The sequence below is a fragment of the Bos javanicus genome, chromosome 24 (genome assembly GCF_032452875.1).
Source record: "Bos javanicus breed banteng chromosome 24, ARS-OSU_banteng_1.0, whole genome shotgun sequence".
In the NCBI taxonomy this organism is placed as follows: domain Eukaryota; kingdom Metazoa; phylum Chordata; class Mammalia; order Artiodactyla; family Bovidae; genus Bos; species Bos javanicus.
Genome location: NC_083891.1, coordinates 23,669,819 through 23,690,539, shown reverse-complemented (window position 1 = coordinate 23,690,539; position 20,721 = coordinate 23,669,819). Strand labels below are relative to the sequence as shown.

Below are 20,721 nucleotides of genomic sequence, written 5' to 3'. Positions count from 1 at the left end.
TAAACACTTCACCAGCGATCTAAGAAGTTGGAAAGGTTACAATAAACTTTCAAGGCTTAACACATGTTTTTTGTTTGTTTGTAGTTCGCTAGCAAGGTTAACAGTCCAACTCTTCACGCACCCTAAACCTGGCCATTACAAACAATTTTTAAATACACAAGCGTTAGCTGTGCAATTGTTTAGATTCTCATCATGTTTTACGCTATCGAATGATGACTGGACACTATTAAAAATAACTAATGCTAAGTCATCGCACGGCACTGATCCACGGCCACCGCGCTTTGGTCTCGCATTGTTTTAGATGATGGAGGGGGCTCAACATTGTGTCAAGTTGCACCTTCAGTATTAGTTCTACATCAGAAGAAGCTTTTTTTTTTTTTTTTTTTCACCCTTTCAGGCTCTAAGAATCTACCCAGCCCAGCAGAAAAGGGTTAAAGGAGTCCAGCAGAGGGGAGCAGTGCAGAGAGAGAGAGAGAGAATGAGTGTGCGAGCGAGTGTGAGCGCACAGGACAGAGGCGTCGAGTTGCGGAGCGGACTCGTACGCAAGTTCCGAAGGCCCGCGTGTCCGCGGTGGCTGGCCCAAAGCGGGCCGGAGAGGCTCCGCCTGAGCGGAGCGGGCAGAGCCCGGAGGGGCTCGGGGTCTGGGTGGGAGGGAGAGGGGTCTCGCGAGGGTTTCAGGGCGTGGCTGGAGTGGGGGGCGCGCGGCGAGTGTGCGCGGGTGTGCGCGCGCGAGAGAGGGCGAGTGTGAGCGCGGCGAGTGTGAGCGCGGCGAGTGTGCGGCCGCGTCGCCATTCCCCGTGACGTCAGAGTGTATTGTTGTGAGCGGGGCCGAGCGGAGCATCCCCGGAGCTGTCACCGCGGCGGCGGCGCAGTGCAAGCCCCGCACGAGCGAGCCCGGCCGGCGCCGCCCCCGCCCCCGGCCTCGGCCCCGGCCCCGGCCCCGCCGCCGCCGCCGCCCCCGCCCCCGGCCCGCCCGTCGCGCGCCGCCGCCGCCCGCGCGCCCCCACCCACCCACCCCACCCCCTCGCTCCATCCCTCCCACCCGCCGCCCGCGCGCCTCCCCCCGCGGAGCGAGTGCGGGTCACCGGGTCACTGGGTCATTGTCTCGGCGCCCGAACCCCGAGCACCCCGTGGAATCCCCCACGTCATCAGCAGAACCATCAATGAGATGCAAACATGAAAGACAAGAGGAAGAAGAAGGACCGCACCTGGGCCGAGGCTGCCCGCCTGGTACGTACCGCCCCCCGCCCGCCGCCCCGCGCTGGCCCGCGCCGGCGGAGACGGCCGCTTCCAGCCGGAGCCGCCGCCAGCTCGCCGGGCTCCCGCTCTTTGTTATTCTGCGGGAGTGGGCTCGCCCGGGGGCCCCAGTGTGTGTGTGTGTGCCTGTGAGTGTGTGTGTGCGTGCGCGCGCGGAGGGGCACAGCGATTATCTCGGGGAGCCCGGCGCCCGCCGCGCCCGGGACCGCCCGGGACACTTCTCCCGGTACTTCGCTCTCGGGGCTCGGCCGTGCCTCCTCCGCCGGGGAATTTCCGAGCGCTCGGCCGCGCTCCACTTCGCTCTGCCGCTCCGGAGACCTTTGTGTGGCAATTACCACTCCCTCCCGGCCCCTCCACCCCCCGGAATTCCATCGATAACTCTCCGTGCACGGTCTGTGTGGGTTTCGACGTTTGTGAGTTCATACATTTCACACGTGCATGCCCGGTGTGTGTCCGACCCGGACTTGTGGGGCATGTTGCATGTGGGCTCCGTCGTGGCGGCTCTGTGTGCCGTGTCGTGTGCATTATGTATGCACACTGATACGTGCAGGTTTTGTGTGGCTCAAGTTCGATGGTGTTTGTAGGTATTGTGCTCAGCCCGATGTTTGTGTGTACATTCCGTGCACGTGTGTGCCATTTGTGAGTATGTTTGTCCGGGTGTGTGTGTCTGTGTTTCGTGAAGTTGAGTCAGTGTCATTTGTAGCGGGGGGTTATGAAGAGTGTACAGCTAGGTGTGTTTCGCTGCTGGCTTCCTGGGCGGTGTTACTTCGCTGCTTTTCCTTTTCTTTAACCTTTCGGAGCTTACGTTTTAATCAGCGAAAGAATGTCTCTATAGAAATGCTGGTTGGCAGAGGGGCGTCGGCGTCTTTGGTTTGATGTATGTGTACGTGTGGGTTTTTTTCTCTCTCTCTCTTTTTTTTCTTCATCTTCTTTAAACGGACAGCTGTAAACGGTTTTTTTTTTTTTTTTTTTTTTTAAGGATATTTCTGTACAGTGTGTCTCACGGGAATGCAAGGCATTGCATTTGAAGCTTAGCCTTTCAGGCTTTCGGTTGCATAAATTAAATATTTATTCACCAACTTACTATCTGTTATAAATTGACCAAAAGAAAGCAGGCTGCATGCAGCGGGGGTGGGGGTGGGGGGAGCTGAAAACCCCAGGATATGTTACTGGGTTGACTTTTAAAGATTGTTTTACTATAACTGTGGTCTTTTCTTTTCTTTTCTTTTCTTTTTAAGCTTTTGAGTAACTACATCATGTTCAAGGAGAACATTTGTCAAAAGTAATTATCTGAGTTTGGTTGAAGGGCCTTGCTGGTATGTTTCTGGATTCTGGCAAAGGGTTTTAGATAATTGGCCCTATTGCCCTGCGCAGAAGTGACAGAAGTCCTTCTTAATTGCATTCTAGTTATTGGTAGCTGAAGTGGCCAGGCCCCTTTATTCATTTTTAATTTGTAATAGTGTATGCTATGATTTCTCTCTTTATCTGCGGTCCTGTTAATCGCCAAATCACTCAGTCTCCGCGGATGAATGGGCAGGTAATAGTCATTCTCTAATGAACTGCATCTGCGAGAGTGAACTTATTTGTAAGGAATATGTGAAAAGTAAGCAGTGTTAAGTAAATGCCAGATTGATGTTATCACTGGATTTTTGCTAGAGCAGAGTAGGTTATTTATTGTTTGCTCAGCCATTAATTCAGAATTGTGTGGGGGGTGTGCACCGCTTCTGAAAATGCATTATTCCAGTTCCTTGGAGTGGCAGTCAAGTGCTATTATAGAGCTTCAGTGTATATATTTTAAACAAGTGAACAATGAGTTGATTTATAAATATTTTAAAATAATGGTTTATGAATTAGCTATATCTGCCTGCAGAGAATTCTTAATAAATAACAGTATTCTGATGGAATTTAAAGCTAGCCATTTGTATTCAATCAGTATATGTTGCTATTCTTGAAAGTACTACACTTTATTTGATATAATTGTCTTGGAGTGATAAATCTCGAAATCAGTTTCAGAGTTACATGTTTTTTGTTCAAAGTTTCATTTTCCTCTTGCAAAGTTCATTGATGGGAAAAGACACGCTAGGGGTCATCAACACAAAAGAATTAATGATGGACCAGATGTCTCTGTTTTAACTAGACATATTGAACTAGTAGTTATGGTAATTTTTCAATTTGGTTCAAGTTATTTTTCCCCTGGTAGTTGTACAAATGTGTATGTATTCAAAATGTTGACAGTTGAAATAAAATACTGAATAAAGGAGCAAATAATTGTTACTGTAAATATCTTTTTCAGAAATTTGCCATTTATAATAGTGACTTATGAGCATTCTTTTTTTTTTTTTTTTTTTTTGAGCATTCTTAACTTATTTGGTAAAAAAGGAGAAATGATTCCATTTGGGTAACAGTGACAATTTTTCATATTTTCTTTATGGTTATGTGAATGCATATAGACAAACTCTCTTCCAAACTTGCACGAGAAACATTTTTACTCTTAAAAGTGATAGTATTATACTCAGTGAAAAAGAAATGCCTTTTTTTGTGTGCATTTCTGTGATAGAAGTCCTATTTTACATTTTCACACTGCTACTGCTGATTTTGCTGTGGTAGTGGTAAAGAATTTTTAGCCTTTTCTCCATCAAATGTTAAACCAGATGTCTGATTTTAAAACTAAAGACTAAAGATCGATAGAAAATATGCAGCTAGGTATGTGGTTCTTGCAATATATGAACTAAAGAGAAAGTATCCAAATTAACATTAAGAATAATCTTCAAAAATATGCCATGTATACTTTTATATATCTATATACATATGTGTGTATATCTATATATGTGTGTGTGTATATATATATGTACATATATATATTCTACTGGTGTGTATGTATGTGTGTTTGCATGTGATTATCTTGAACGAAAGGATATCAGGTCAGAGGAAATGCAAAGTAGATTTTTTGAACTGAGACCAAAAGCTCATATTGAAGTGTAGCTTGGTATTCATTTTTAAGAAAAATGTATAAGGAAGAGCAGTTCTTTCCAGAGTAACTTAGAACTTCCCTTAAACAACAGAATTTTGGTTTCTTTCTTTGTAAGAAAAGTATCCAGTATCCGGCATCCAAATCTATAAACTGAGTGGCAGCTCCAGGGATTTTGTTTTAGATGGAGATGTAGCTATCAAGCTCCACCAATTTTCTCATAGAAGTATGTCCTGTTTGGATGTGGTGGGTTTGTTTATCTTAGGAAAGGAGGACTGGTGGCATAATTCCCCTGTATTTTCAGGAATGTGGTGATTATTAACAGGCTGCCATTTTAAAATAGTAATATGACATCTTTGCCCCCCCCCCCCCTTTTTTTCCTTTCTGCCCTGCATCAATTGCAGAAATTTCAGCCCTCAGCCTCTCCCCCTCCTCCTCGGCCTTCTGCAGTTGTGGTTGTTACTTAGCGCAGGGCCATTTAATATGGAGTCTGCTCCCAAACCAGATGCATTTTCATCTGTTTTATCTGCTCCTCTAAGGTTGTAGAGTCTCAGAGGATCCCACAATCACATGGAAGTGTCTTCTGTCTTAATATTTGTAGCCCACAATAAGAATAAAAATCAAAACCATAACTCATGTCGAGCTGGGGCTTTGACTTTAATCCTTTTGACTTTTATCTCAAGTCTTCACTCTGTTACTATAAATACAGTTTAAACCATTGTGAAAGGATCTTCATGCTTCTTTGTAAAAAATGGGGATTTGACAGGACTTTGTTTTACTGCACTAAGGGGTTTCTTTGTTACTGGCTTAACACAGAACATACTGTTATTTATATATTTAGTCTAGGTTAATTCTCTCTTTTTTTTGACATGCAAAATTGTTGCTTTGAGAAGTGCTTTTTGATAGTTTCATCAGTTTGTTCTATAGGGAGTGCTCCTGTTAAGATAATGGTTCAATGTATTAATTTGTTCCCCGAGTTTCCTTCTATTTGTTTTGTTCCTTACAATCTTTGTTTAGTCTCACTGGCACCTGAAAATAAATCTTAACAATCCTCAATAGCTTTGTGCTTGGTAACATGGCTGATTTATTTGCTTGTGGTTTAGATACATTCACACAGATAATGAATATCGGTGGGTTTTTTTTGGGGGGGTGGGGGGGGGTTCAAGGTGACCTTTGGAAAAAAATTTTAATGGCAAATTTGCCTCATTGTTGGGAAAAAAGCAGGCACGTACTCCTTTATGCCCTAGCAGAGTTACTGAAGGTTTTAAGTAAATTGAACTTTTGTAAATCATACTGTATTAAAAATTAAGTAGGGCTTTATTAATTAAAGGAAATCTGTGTGAATCTTTTGCACAGTGAAGATTCTTTTGCATAATGCATTATATTCTAAATAAACTGTTAGGTTTTTATCAAATAGCGCTGAATGGTAATGGTAGCTGTTAAAGTAGAAAACAATTCATAATTGTTCATTTACTGGTTGCCTTGCCTTTTGTCTTTGTATTTTAGAAATAAATGTAATTTTTCAGGGGTGATGAACATAGGGTAGAGCAGAGAGCACTGGTCTTGCTTTTGGCATTTTCTCACTGTGTTAGTGGTACTTAGATTTTAGGTTAGGACCAGGCCTTTGTAAGAGCGGAGAACATTTGACTTGTGATTTGGGGTAAGCCCCAAAGGTGTACATGAGCATAACTGTGACAGTGCTTACTCGTTTAAGAGACTGGCTGATGTGTTTGGCAAATGGAATTTTATTTTCAATAGCTTACATTTCAGTTGGCTTGCTTCAGCTGTTTTCTGTGATTCACACATAGCATCATTTCTTTATGTCTGTATCATCATCTTTCTTTCAGATATGGAACCTAAATTTTCATTTTGCAATTTCAAAGATGGAAAAGAGTTAGCAAGCTCTGTGCCTCTATAGGAAAAAAAAAAAAAGGAGTTTCAAGTTGGGAAAAAAAAATGAGGGATGTGAACTTGGGGCAGTGTATAGGTTGTTAATTTTTTATCTCCTGCTGACATGAAAGAGAATTTTAAGAATTCTTTCTTAAGTTTTTCTCTCTTTGACAAATTCTTTGGTCACAGATGAGCATATGGTAGCTTTTAGACTTGTAGAGTTATACCTGTAAAGGAATTTCACCACAGAACAACAAACTGATAAAGTAATTAAATTTAATTTTTAATAATGTAATCATTTAACATGTCACTGAAATGCATTGGAAATGTGAAGTTTAGTCCCTAAATATTCTGAGGGCTCCTACATAGCATATGGGTCAAATGCCAGGGGCAATACAAACTTATCTTCTGAAGGAGTGTAGAATTCGGTGGGGGAGTTCAGAACCTGGAGGGTGACTGAGCGGACAGACACCATCCTTGGGCATCACATGAGTGATCAAGAGGTGCTAGTTTATACATTTACAGAAGGGAGAAGTTGACTGAAGAAGGCTTACTGGACTAAGTGAAGCTTCATTTGTCCTTGAAATATGAGTAAGATTAAACAGGTGATGAGAGAAACTTTCTAGGAAGAGAGAACTGTATGGACAAAGGTGTGATGTTAGGTGAGAGGAAGTATTCAGGGCACAATGAACAGGCCAGTCTAGAAATCTCAGAAGACTTGAGGGGAACTTGCACTGCAATAAAGTTGAAAATTAGATTGTGACTCAATTGGGGAGGGGTTCAAAAAGTCATTTTAAGAGAGCTGGACGTTGTAAATTGGCGCATGGGGCTGATGGGGCAGTGGGGTGGTAGAAACACACGGTGTACATACATACTCCCAAATGACTATTCCTTATAGAGAGGGGACTCTGTTACTTGGAGAATCTAAAACCAAAATTGATGTTAGAAATATTTTGTTTAAAAAAACACAACTTTGCTCTGTGTCATAGCCTTCCAAATGAGGAAAAGTAAACATTAGTAAGTATTGTACATTGCATTCATAGAAAACGTATACAGACCACTCATTTGCTGAATATACTCCCTTGAGATCTGTGGATAGCAGGGGTTTGCTCAGTAACTCATTCTCCTAGTGTGTGTGGTTTAATGATGTGTTCAGTATCTTCACCTTGTTTGTAAGAAGCAGGGCTGGCATAAGTCCTTTGAAAAATTCTGTGCTGTCTGATATTTTAAAAATAATACAAGCATTTTAACTGATGTAAATTTAACTGATTTGTTGCATGGAGGCATAGGGAGGATTCAAGCCTCCATCAGACTTACTGACCACCTTTCAGATTGCCTGTCTTTCATTTCCTTCTCCCCCCCTTCTTGTAAGCATCAAAACTTTGCACACTGCTGCTGCTGCTGCTGTTGTTAATTCATAATTTAAACTACACTCTCCCCGACCCCTGAGGTCCTCTGGAGCAGATCCTGGCTCCTTCCTGGTGGGACTGGAAGGAGGGGCATCTGTATAGAAGGACTTTCCGCTATTTGCCAGCACTCAGAGCCTTGATTGTTCTGCCTTTGTCCCTGCACAGTTGGTAGCTGTGGAAATCTAGCCCTGGCTGAAACTTTCCCTGAAGAGCCCTTGGGGAACAAATAGAAACATTATATGATTAGCCACATTGTTTTCATTATTAAACAAATCTACATAAAAGGGTAGCAATTAACAGCTTTATCTGCCTGAACTTAGACACCTATCTCTCCTCTTCCCTCCCTAGTTCCACTTGAAATGGATAACAATTAACTGTTGCTGGTTTTAATGTCAGCAACTGACAACACCAAATTGGGAATAGGCACTTCTCATGGTTGATTGACATGTAGCCCTCTGACACATTCTTATGTAGTTTTAGGGCAAATTCATGCCCTGGGGTTAGAGCCAAAGGGCTTGTCAGAACACTGACTTTAATAGCTGCAATATACAACTTAAATGACATCTAAGACCGTAGCTTGGTGGATCTTTTAGAACCTGAGGAATTCTCCAAGGCAGTGGAATTTATACTTAATGGACAAGCTTAGAACTTGTAAGATTTTTGTCTAAGTATATAGATGTATAATTGACTTTATGATATAGTTTATATCAGTTTATCTGTAGCATACGTTAGTCCATGAAAAACTTAATGATTTTTAAAATAATTCCAAAATTGATTTTTTTTGACAAGTGTTCTTTTTTTTTTTTTTTTTTTTTTACTAATCCTACAGTTGATTTCTGAGTGTATGATCTATGATTTAACGAAGGGAATGGGAGGGACCCTCTTCATCTTATTCAGAGGACAGATGGTATTTTCAGGATTTTGTTAACTTTCATGTAGTGAAACCTGTTTTAATGAATTCAAGAAATTAGAAATTGAAATTGGGTTTTTGGGCTTGTTTTCCAGCTTAGTCATGAAGAAGACATGATATATAGTGAGGCTGTTGGTTTTTCTTAATTTTTTTTTTTAATGTCTGGAATAAATGACTATACATGTAATTTGCACATGTATAGAAACCTTGTTGACATTGCTGCAGAACTAAGTCTGTGTCTGGACCATCAGGACTCTATTCTCCACCACCACCCTCCCCTTCCTCCCCCTCCTTATCATGCACACACAACAGACACTCATTATTTGAAAATTTTTTTATAAGAAAATCTCCTTGCTTTAAAATATGTGTTGTCATATCTTCAAAATCTCAAAATTAGAAATTGTCATTCCTGAATTCCCTGTTTACTTTGGTCCTCTTAATCTCTTTTGAGTCAATTCTGGAAATTCAATTAAACATTCTGAATTAAACTTTGATATTTTACTTGTTTTCTTTGCCTCACTGTTGCTCTTTCCTGCTTGTTGTAGGGTCTCCTCTCAGCTTCTCTCTTCACATTGCTATATCTCAGAATTACGTCTCCCTCCTCCTTTTTATTCTCAGTTTTCTCCTCTCTTTGAGCAGTCGCACCCACTTCAGTGGCGGGTATCCCAGGACAAGAACTCTAGCCTTGATTTTTCTTTAAATTTGGATTTATACTAACAATTTTTATTGTTTATCTCCTTGCACTATGGATATTCCAAATGAAATTCATCCAGTTCAGTTAAATATTCATTGGCAACCTCCCACAAATGTGCAATGCATTGGGTCCACAACAGGAAAGGATATCATTCCTGTCTGGAGGGCACTTACCTGTATGAGCATAAATAATATCTGTGAAGGGTGGAAATTCTAACTATAGCTCACATTTAGCTCCTCCTTTTTTCATTCTCTGTGTTTTACAGAGTGCTGACCTTCCAACTAATTCTGAACCTAATTTGTTTTCCAACTTTTACTTAGTGAAGCTGTATTAATCTTTCTCGAACACATTTGATCTTACTGAATCATTCCTCTACTTATAGTTTTGTAATTACCTTTAAGTTAAAGTTCAGCAGGTCATGGGAAACTCATTTCAACCTTAGAAATACTTTTTTAAAAATGATATATGATTGTTTTCCCTAATAGTATCAAGAATTTAACATGTTCTATCCATTATACATCACACCAACCTTCCCATCATGTAGTAATTTCTGCGGCCTCATATTTATTTTAAATTCTTTTAAAACATAGCAGTTATTTTTAATATGACATAAATTAATAACATTTTATTAACTTCCATGCTCAACTTTATTTCTCATATTGCATTCACTCTAAGTTGCCTCCTTTAACAGCTTTTTAAAAAAATTAATCGAGGGTCTCTGGGTTCACAGGCTTTGCATTTCTGATATATTTTTGTTTGTCCACCCCTTAAAAACTTGATTATTAAGCTTTTGTGTTTTAAGTTAGTTCCAGACTCATATGCAATTATAAGAATTAAGAAAAAGTGAACTAGTGGCCAATCCTTCCTAATCATCCATACCCTCTCCCCCAATCCCCCCTGTTCTCATAATTTTAATCTTAATGTAGTCAAGATTGGGTGTACAAAAAAAAAAAAAAGATTATGTGTACAAAAGTGATCAACCTTGGCCTTTAAGAAGAAGTATCCATCAAATGTGTGGATTATAATTCAACAAGATTTTTATTCTCACAAAGTTCAGCTCATCTTCCATTAGAAAATAAAGGGAAAAACTTGGTAGGAAAAAATTAAGATATTCTATGTTGCTCTCACCTTTGAGTGATAATTTAACTAGTTATAAAAGTCTTAGTTGACAGTTGCTTTATCCTTAGTACATTGGAGATGTTTCTTCATTATGTTCTTGCATCAGTGGTTGTAATATCTTGTCTGTGGTGAGTTTCATTGTTACTTTTTAAAGAAGTAATATGCTTTTTGTATCTGAGAGATTTTACATGTTCTCTTTATCCTTGAAGTTATGAAGTTTTAATGCTTTGTCTTAAATATTTGTCTTTGTGTTATTATGCTTGGTATCCAGAGTTTACTTTTTAGCATGTATGTTTAGTTGCTCAGTTGTGTCTCTTTGTGATCCCGTGGACTATTGCCAGCCAGGCTCCTCTGTCCATGGCATTTGCAAGGTAAGAATAGTGGAAATAGTTGCCATTTCCTTTCCATACTTTTCTTAAAGAGTAAACTTAATTGTTGCCTTTTTATACTTTAAAATTTTAATCATGTTTTGGTATAGAACTTATATTGTCTTGTGTCCCCAGCAGGCCATGAATTCTTTGAAGTCTTCTAAGTGTTCCCACAGCATCTAATTGTTTAGTTTATGGGTTAGCAGTGATTTAAATACAATGTGGAAAGGACTTCCCTAATATAGAACAGGATACAGTAGTAGATATGCTGGCTTGGCTGGTCAGAATTGTGGATTGCAAGCAACAGAAACCACTTGTTGCTAACTTAAGTATAGAAAATGAGCTTTTTTTGGAGACCATAAAGTAGTTTATATAGTCATCGGGAAGTCATCACCTTCTTCTTAAAAAAAGGAGGTTGGAAAAATCAGCAGAGATCAATAGAGTATGTGCAGCAGAAATACACACAGTCATGCTGCAAGAACAGTCTACTTGGATTGTGGCTGTGGACACCACTAGCACAATAATGGTCACCTCTGTGACTTAGTGCTGACATTGGACACTGCTGTTGCTCCCAGTGTATCATATGAATGTATTATAGTCTCCTCTATCTTTGCATCCAATACTCAAGATTCAAATTCACAGGCAGATGCATCTAATTGTCAGACTGTAGCTCCCAAGTCTATACCTTGGCTGCTGAAGACTGATGAGAAGGTGTATATGGCCTCTTCACCACTGTAGTGGAAGCATCTATGTTTATGTATTCATAGTGGCAATAAAGCCAACTGAAGATTAAAACTGAATGCCCCACCTCTTTCCACCTCCTGTTCTCAGCAATTCTGCTCCGTATTTTTCTTCTCTCAGTGAAAGCCATTGCCCTCTCTGTAGTTCCTCAAACTAGAAACCTTCTTGTCATCATTAATGCCCTTTTGTATTTTTTTTCTTTTTATCCAGTAATCACTGAGTTATGCCAGTTTTATTTCCTTTTCTTCAAATTTGCAAATCCTTGTCTTTACATGCTACACATATCCATTTCCACTGTAATTTATCTTGACTCAGGCAGTGTATGGGTTTGGGAAAGAATATAGATTAATGACAGGCCTAAAAGTCAGGCAGATTTATGTTTGAGGCTCATTTCTGCCACTTACTATGTGTTTGACCTTGGGCAAATTATTTAACATCTCTCAATTTTAGTTCAATTGTCTATTAAAGGGAATAATGGCATTACAGAGTGGTTGGAATATTTAAATAAGATAACGTGCATAAGGTACTTAAGTACAGTGTCTGACATTAGAAGGTGCCAGTTAATGTTAGTGCCTGGTAGTTCCCATCTTCTCATTAAGTTGATACAACAACCTTGTAAGTGGTTTTACTGACTCCAGACTTGCTTCCACTCAGACTCATTCTCCTTATTACATCCACAGCTGCTTCTTTAAAGGAAGAACTGGTTCATGTTATCCCCTTGAGCCTGACTAAGCTGCTATAGGAAACAGATGGCATTATCTTATAATGCGTGATTAAAGAAAGTTAGGGCACAATAAAAGAAAAGAACAAGAGATAGACAAATCAGGGATATTACCAGCAGAAGGATGTTTCTATTCTTAGACTTGAAGGGCCAAGGAGAGCAGAGAGCGGTTACTACAGAGATGTGGGCTCTTATTATAGAAGGATCAGAAGTAAAACATAGCCAGTGCCATCCCTCACCCCTGCAAGGGGGAGAAGCATGCTCATTGTCATTCTGACTCCACTCCTTCCATCTTCTGATCTCCAGTTGGTGCCTCCTATGGCTGAATCCATGTATAAGTCAGAAGACAGAGGACTTCCATTGGGGAAATTCATGGTTGTCAGCCTACTGGGTCATGAAGCTGAGTAGAGAAGGCTAAAAAGTGAATCTGGAGCTGCTAATGGGGAATGCAGAAAACATCTCTTTTTCAAGTACCTTTCAGTAGCTTCCCATGATTCTAAGAGCATCATGGCCCTTGTTTCAGGATCCTTCAGGTTTGTCCTTTGCATACATCTCCAGTTTCGTTGCTTGATTCTCTCACCATTGGCATTTTAAACACCTTAATATGAAAGTACTATTAGATCTTTGAATTTATCATACTGCCCCATATTTTGTCTCAACTTTGTACATGTTCCTTCTCTTTGTAAATCTTTCCTCCCTCCCCTTGTATTCTTTTCATCTGGTAAATTCTTAACACTTCCTTCAGAGTTCAACTTCCTTTAAGAAGTTTTTGTATGTCCCCAAAGCACTTCACCCCTCTCCAGTACTCTTGCCTGGAAAATCCCATGGATGGAAGAGCCTGGTAGGCTGCAGTCCATGGGATCGCGAAGAGTCGGACCCGACTGAGCGACTTCACTTTCACTTTTCACTTTCCTGCATTGGAGAAGGAAATGGCAACCCATTCCAGTGTTCTTGCCTGGAGAATCCCAGGGATGGGGGAGCCTGGTGGCTGCCGTCTATGGGGTCACACAGAGTCGGACATGACTGAAGTGACTTAGCAGCAGCAAAGCACTTCATAGTTGGGACGGTTATTATAATTACTTGTTTACTTTCTTGTTTATAAGTATTTCCTGAGTACCTGATGTACTATATCAGGTTAAGAGGGTGCTGATTATAGTTGAATAAAGTGAGTCAAAGAAGATTTTTCAGAGGAGCTCTTATAGCTAATTTTTTTTTTAAGTTTTCAGAAGATCTGTAGAACTATAAAACTTATTTCTTATTGATTTATTTCCATGTCATTGCTGAATTGTCATTGTACAGCCTAGAGAAGGGATCTGATTTTCTGAGACTCAGTTGGACAACTGGATAGGTTTTGAAAAATCTGTGTGTACTGTCAATTCACTAGCCTCTTTTATTATTTTGGGATACTTTGTTGAAGTTAATGGCAATGAAAACATATTCAATTCCTGCCATTAATATGTTACGTACCCTGTGAATTCAATAAAATATGGAACTTGACCTTTGGGAGATTAACATTAAAAAACCCCCAAAAAACCCCTTGAAGCCCAAGAGATACTTTTCTGTAAATTTTAAGTTGCAAAGTGTAGTAGAAATTCAGTAACATAAAAGTAGTCTTTTATGTTTGATTTTAGTAAGATTCAATGATGTATCTTACTTTATAAAGGCTTTCTGTGACTTACAAACCAAGAGAAGAATTATATAGTATATTTATTACAACACGGATTGGAAATGTTTACAAAGTAAATAATCTCCTTTATACATGTAAGTAAAACATTTATAAGGAGTTCCCTGGTGGTTCATGTAGTAAAGTGGTAAAAAATTCCTCTGCCATTGCAGGACTCATGGGTTCATTCCCTGGGTCAGCAAGATTCCCTGGAGAAGCAAACAGCAACCCACTTCAGTATTTTTGCATGAGTAATCCCATGGACAGAGAAGCCTGGTGGGCTACAGTTCATGGGGTTGCAAAGAGTTGAAGAATTGGACGTGACTTAGTGACTGAGCATGCTTGCAAAATATTTACAACTTGATGTCACAGTTTCCTTTTGAGAGTGTAGAAATCTGATATAATGATGGAACAGACTTTATATATCAGATATCATAAACTATTACTATTACCAAAGTAACTAATAATTAAAATCACTGTTGTTAAAGTAATGACTAAAAATGGCTAATAAGAGTTTTTTTAAATAATGCTTATTGGGTACTTATATGCCTGATAGTACACTAACTTATTATATACATTATATTGTTTAATCCTAAGTGCAAACCTAGGAGACTAAGTGCAAACCTATAGTGCAAACCTATAGCATAGTCCATCTTTTTTAAATGAAGAAATTGAGATTAAGAGTGCCAGTTAAGTTTCTCTCAGTTGCAAGTGAAATAAATTTAGTGAAAACTAGTTTAAGCAAAAAGTCCCACTTAACTGAGAAATCCAAGGGTGGAAGTCAGTAAATTGTAAGTGGGTAAAGAGATATAGAGACTATCATCAAAATATTTGCTTTCTCTCCATCTTTTATCTTTGTTTTTTCTTGGCTTAATGCTGCAGCCAGGATCTGATAGAAGTCTTGGTCAAGATAAGATGCTCATTGGCACCCCAGAGCTGCATCCTCCAAGCATAAAACGAACCACTTTCCCTGCTCCTCCTCTTTATTATTATTGTTGTTATTTTAAATGCCCTCTCAGGGTAGTCTTTATTTTGTCCTACTTGACTGTTTTACTCATCTCTCACCAGCAGCAGTGGCCAGGATCAGGTAGCATGATGGATTACCATGCAGCAATGACTTGGAGCAGAAGAAAATTATGCAAAAGCACCAATAAAAGGGAGATAGAAAGTATGCCAGAAAAACAAATTATACATGCCATTCCTTCTGCTTTCAGAGAGGGCGAATTAGCTTGCTAAGCTCGTCAGTAGGAGAAGAAAGTGAAAGTCGCTCAGTCGTGTCCGACTCTTTGTTGCCCCATGGACAATACAGTCCATGGGATTCTCCAGGCCAGAATACTGGAGTGGGTAGCCTTTCCCTTCTCCAGGGGATCTTCCCAACCCAGGGATCAAACCCAGGTCTCCCGCATTGCAGGCTAATTCTTTACCAACTGAGCTATCAGGGAAGCCCAGTTATTAGTAGAGCAGTGATTAAAACCCATGTCTGCCCATGCTCAGAGTTCTAGACATTAAGCATATTAAAGTTACTTTTTTATTCCTTCTTCCTGGTATTAGTTTTATGATTATTTGTTTCACATTTTCAAGATGTTAAAGCCAAGACAGCCATTGCAAAAATTGTAAAGATTTCTTTGGAGCGTTTCCTCTGGAACTTACTTTCCTGATTTAGAGGCTAGATATTACAATGGATAGTTTCTGTTCTGTTTTTCCTCACAGACCAGTTTCTTTAAATAGCACTCTATATGAATGGTCTTTATATAATATTTATAGTTTAGCACCATTCATGACCTGAATTCATGAAATATATAATTCTGGATGAGGCTTCCAGGTTCTTTCTGGATGCAAGTAAATACTTTCATTCACTGACTAAATGCCAAGATTTTTTCACAGGATCAGTTGTGACCCTAAGAGAATGTTAGTTTAATGAAAGAGAGCAAACTTTTCTTCTCCCTAGCGTAAACTCTCACTCATTTCTCTGAATATTGAGAAAAGATCAGCATAAGATGGCAACTCCCTGTTTTATGTACAGTTCCGTGGCCATCACAATCTTATGGCTGTCACTTCTTATTTATTCATTTAACGGCATTTCTCTTCTAGAGCTTAAGGGAAACAAAAGTTGTGCTTAGAAAATTTCTTCTTCTCCTTCTCCCTTTTTCTTTCTCTTAGCCTTGTGGAAATGTAACCGTACCTTCTCAGTTTGGATGAAGGTTGATGGCACTGAGCTTTTTGATGTTTATGCACGGTCTATTCTAGGCAGAGATGCTACTGTGAATAAAGAGAAAAACACACTTAGCCCACCAGGATCTTTAACGAGGAGATGAGAAAAGTAAAAATAAAACACTATTAAGTATAGACAAAAATACTATGTGACTCCTGTTCTCATCCTTCCTCCAATTTTTAGATATCTGTTTTTATCTCTTTTAGCTAATGCTGTCTTCACAAACCAAGTACTAGTAATTAAACGGGAATCGAAGGACTGTCAGTAGGAAAAACAAAAATCAATGAGCAAATACAGATATTGTATTACCTTTTAGTCTCCTAATGACTGTTTTATTTTTCCTTGCTCCAGAACTCACTGTTAAGTGAGTTCAGCTTATTGGTAGAGAATGCAAGATTCATAAAATTATTTTCATTCGTTAAAAGCTTCAGTGGAGAAGGAGGCCCTTTAAAAATTAGTCTCGTTTTCCCAGTCCATTCTTTTCATGACTTGTGTCTTATTTTCCTGGTGTAGATGATAGCCATAGGCAGCTTTTCAGAAAGAAGCAACTTGAAGCACATTAAAGGTATCATCCAGAAAAATGAATGATGAGGGAACAATAGTAGGACTTTGATAAAACTTAGTGTTTTGTTTTAATTTTTTTTCTGTGTGTTTTGAATAAGCACTTGATCCTTGAACACCGCAGAGGTTAGGGGTACTGACCATCTGCACATTCAGAAACCTGTATAACTTAGAGTTGGTGCCCTCTCCCCTCAGTTCCTCTTCATCTGTGGTTCCGTATCAATGGATTCCACCAGCTATGGATCGTGTAGTACTTATTGTTGAAACATCTGCCTGTAAGTGGACCTGTGCAGTTACAACCAATGTGGCTCAAGGGTCAGCTGTGTTTTCAGTTGTGTTCGAGAGACTCAAAGAGATGAAAAGATAGTTTTCTACTAATTATATTTTTAAATTTCTTCCTTCATTTTTAATGAATGGTTGACTGGCTCTTTCATTATAGGCAGTAGGTTGGCACAGGGTGGGCACCTCTTGCCCCTTGAAGTAGGTGTTACCAGGTGCATGGTCTTATTCCCTCTAGCCAGGGTTTGATTCAGCTTTTTTCTTTCTTGAATGTGTTAATCACAGAAGCTGGTAATGATGAAATTTCAGTCACCCTGCTTCTAGCTTGGACATACAGATGTGAGTGAGGAATCAGCATTTGTTTTAATCCACCAAGATTTGGGGGTTGGTTTTTACTGTTTTGTATCCCTGCCTCCTGACAGATACAGTTCTGATAGCAACACGGGATGTTTTTGTTCCAGGCCACCCTTTCCCTTTGTTTATGAGACAGTAAATGCTTAATTACATGCTTAAGAGGTAAGTAAAGCAAACAAGGTTAAGTCCCTGTTTTCTTCTTCATTCCATTAAATTGCTTTGTAAAATCACCCTCTCCTGTAAAAAATATCTTTGATATTTGTCAAACCAGAAACCAGTAGAGGATTTTCATTGCAAGGAAAATTTGTTTCTATTTTCTCTTAAGATAATTCTGTTTATGTTTTTTCTTGATTAAAAAAAAAAATGCTTTTCCTTCCACCTGTCTACTCAAGAGGACAGATTTCTAACCAGAGAGAGTGAAACAATTACTGTTAACAAGGAATTGAGTTCCAAGATAGTTGAAGAGATAGAAAAAGGGCACCTGGGCATTTTCAACAAGCTCAGGTTCCCAAGTCCAGACAAAGTGTGCTTCACGTTGCAAAGGTATGACCAGATTTCCACCCCATTGAGAAGAGGAAAGCAGACACTGTAATAACACCTCCTTCTTTCTTTTCCTTTCTCTCTCTCTCTTTTGGCCTAGAGGAGAGCTTGTGGAAAGGAGCGCCCCCACTAAGGGATTATATTTCCCAGTCTGTCTCAGAGCGTCCTGTCTCCATTTCCCATGCATTGAGGGCTCGGTCACCCTCCGGCCGTTTCCCACCAGTTTTGACTCTTTTCTAGATACAGCACAGAGAAACTCCTGACAGCTGACAGACTCCCCATTGAGCCCTACCTTTTCATGTAGGAAAAGGGGGAGAAAATGAGGAAAACTTGTCTTGAGAGCCTGCAGATTTTCATACCCAAGGAATGTGTTGACCACATGCATCTTAAACCAGACGAGCAAGGTTTGTTCAGCCCTTCAACTTGCCAGTGTGCAGCCCAGTCTATTCCATGCTTGGAAGCAAAAATTCAAAACCAGATTTTCTAGATGTTTCTACCAGTCATCTGCTCAAATAGCAGTGGAGTTGTTCATGCACAGCCCCTTACATATTATATTTTTCATTATGGCATAATTTATCTGTAGGAGACATTGATTTTCACAATGAATTCCTTATCTTCAAAATTTCTTGGCCTTTATATGGAAGTATAGCTACTTCATTGTAATTATTATAGGCAAGGCCATGACTGAGTTGTTAGGATTACAGAGTAGACTTTGGTCTTCTCATATGATTTCCCAGTAATACGGAGATGATGTATTTTGTGTTTATCTTCCCTTTGTACCAGCTGACTAGGATATTCCAGAGTTTGTTCTTCTGTTGGTTCTCTATACCTGATAGCAGGTGTAGTTAGTGCTTAAAATCTGAATGTCAAGGTAGTTAGCAGAACTCTCAAAACTTTTCCTGCAGATCGTTTCCTCAGGGAGAATTTGATTCCTTTTGAGCCTAATTTCTACTGCCCATAGTTGAGTGACTCTAGGAGAAAAACATCTGGCCTAATTTATATTCAGGCATAATTCAATAATGCTAAATCACAACTTATGGGAAAAATCTAACTGAGACTTCATAAAAGCACTAATTTAGAGTTGGTTAATAGGTAACTCTTATTTGTATTTCTTTCAAAGGGATAGATATTTTGATCATATTGGAACTAATAATTTTTCTTCATTCTGACATCTAAAGGTGGCATTGTGGTATAATGAGCTTGCAGCCTGGTTGTATGCAAAACTCAGCTGGTAAAATCAGGACTGAGGAAGGCTAAAAAGCAAATAGGGACTATCTGATTTCATAAAGAATCTTTTGTTGGCGAAGGTAAGTTTTAATGTTCCATTGCCTCCTTAAAGAGACTCAGCCTATACCTCATATCAACAAATATGGGCTGATTGAAACCAGTTCTGTTTGCTTTGTGCCCTGATAAATATGGCCTTCATTCCTCTGGCACTTAGTTTAAGAAACAGGACCAGAAAGGAGGGTTGGATGGAAAACTGGAAAACTTGGCTAATTTTAAGGTAGGTAATACATCAAGTAGAATATTAAAGTAATTGCCCCAAGAATGTATTTAGTGTAAATTGTGTTGCAGATATTTTAATTATATCTTAATTACTTGAGTACAGTAAATCTGGTGGGAGATCTTTGACTTGGCTTTTAGTATAAATAGTTACGGTAGATTTTTATGCATGCTTTCCTTTACAGACAGGAAAACACATATCACAGAAACCTGTGGTCTATAGAAGGCCTGTAGGTTATATCACTAAAATATTGGTGTACCTGCTTCATATTTTTAAATGTTGGCCCTGTTTCTGAAGCCTGGGATTCAGAAATTCTTTTAACTATTATTCATCAGAGTTGAGTTCTGGGTAAAGACTTCTTATTGTGGGAATTATTTATAGCTTTGCCTGGAGAGTTCCTAATTTTATACAATTGTTTAATCTTTTAACTATTGTCTGTGGATGATCAAAGTGCATGCCTGACAAAGGACTAACTCTGAATTTCTGAGTTTTATTTGGTTAAGAATTGGGGTTACCAATGAAAAAGAAGTAAGTTTTCATAATAGGTATTCTGCTACTGAGAGTCTTCCCAGGTGGCTCAGTGGTAAAGAATCCTCCTGCCAATGCAATAGATACAGAAGACATGAGTTTGATCCCTGGGTCAGGAAATCCCCTGGAGGAGGAAATGGCAACCCCACTCCAGTATTCTTGCCTGGAGAAACCCATGGACAGAGGAGCCTGATGGGTTATAGTCCAGGAGGTCACAGAGAGTCAGATCCAACATAGTGACTAAACAACAAAACTTCAGTATCTGCAGAAATAGAATGTTCCCCATTAAAATCAAGGTAGAGAAGAGTTTTTTTCAAAAGAAGAGAGTAATATGTTCACAAAACAAGAAGTCTAATACATCACCTCTTCCTTACCATTTATTTATCTTTTTTTCATTCATTAGGTATAAGTTTTTCCATGTGCCAGGTAATTGGATATAAAGCAATGACCAAAAAAGAAACAAAATACCATGATGACCATAATTACTTCCACGGACTCTGACTTATAATATCATCACTGGAATAGGATAGGGAAGGGTCATTTCTATGTAGACTAAACTAGCATTTTGAATGAAGATAAAAAAAGACATGGGTTAGTCTCCTTTGTAAGTCATTTCTAAATGAATTTGATGCTTCCCACCCTCCCCTCCTCAGCAATAGTAAACCAAAGGATAAGTGTCTCTAGAGATGATGATGGCATGTTTTATTGTATTTCATTTTGGTGTGTGTGTGTGTTCAGTAAATATTTGTTAAATCAATGAATTATTGAGGAGATGGTGCTGTTGTTTAGCTCCAGTCAGGAGAAGAGTTACTATTAACTGTGACAAAGCAAGCATCATTGTTTTTGTCATTCTTCAACATTTAAGAGGTCAGAATCAAGTAATCCCATATAACAAAGTCATTTTCTACAATTATCTCAAGATATATTCTGCAACTAATTCCTTCTGGCAGCTGCATCTGGATGCTGTGTCATTTCAAGCTAGTCTGTAAGGATAACACTGAGG

The 20,721-nt window shown here is 39.4% G+C and overlaps 1 protein-coding gene across 1 annotated transcript in view; it reads left to right on the top strand.

The window, feature by feature from the left end:
• The first annotated feature begins 1,041 nt into the window (after positions 1-1,041).
• The window catches only part of ASXL3 (ASXL transcriptional regulator 3), a 192,274-nt gene continuing 172,594 nt past the window's right edge, over positions 1,042-20,721 (top strand). The window contains exon 1 of the mRNA XM_061399647.1: positions 1,042-1,230. Coding sequence (XP_061255631.1) covers positions 1,177-1,230 — 54 coding nt within the window. The 5' untranslated portion in view covers positions 1,042-1,176. The remainder of the gene's footprint in view (positions 1,231-20,721) is intronic.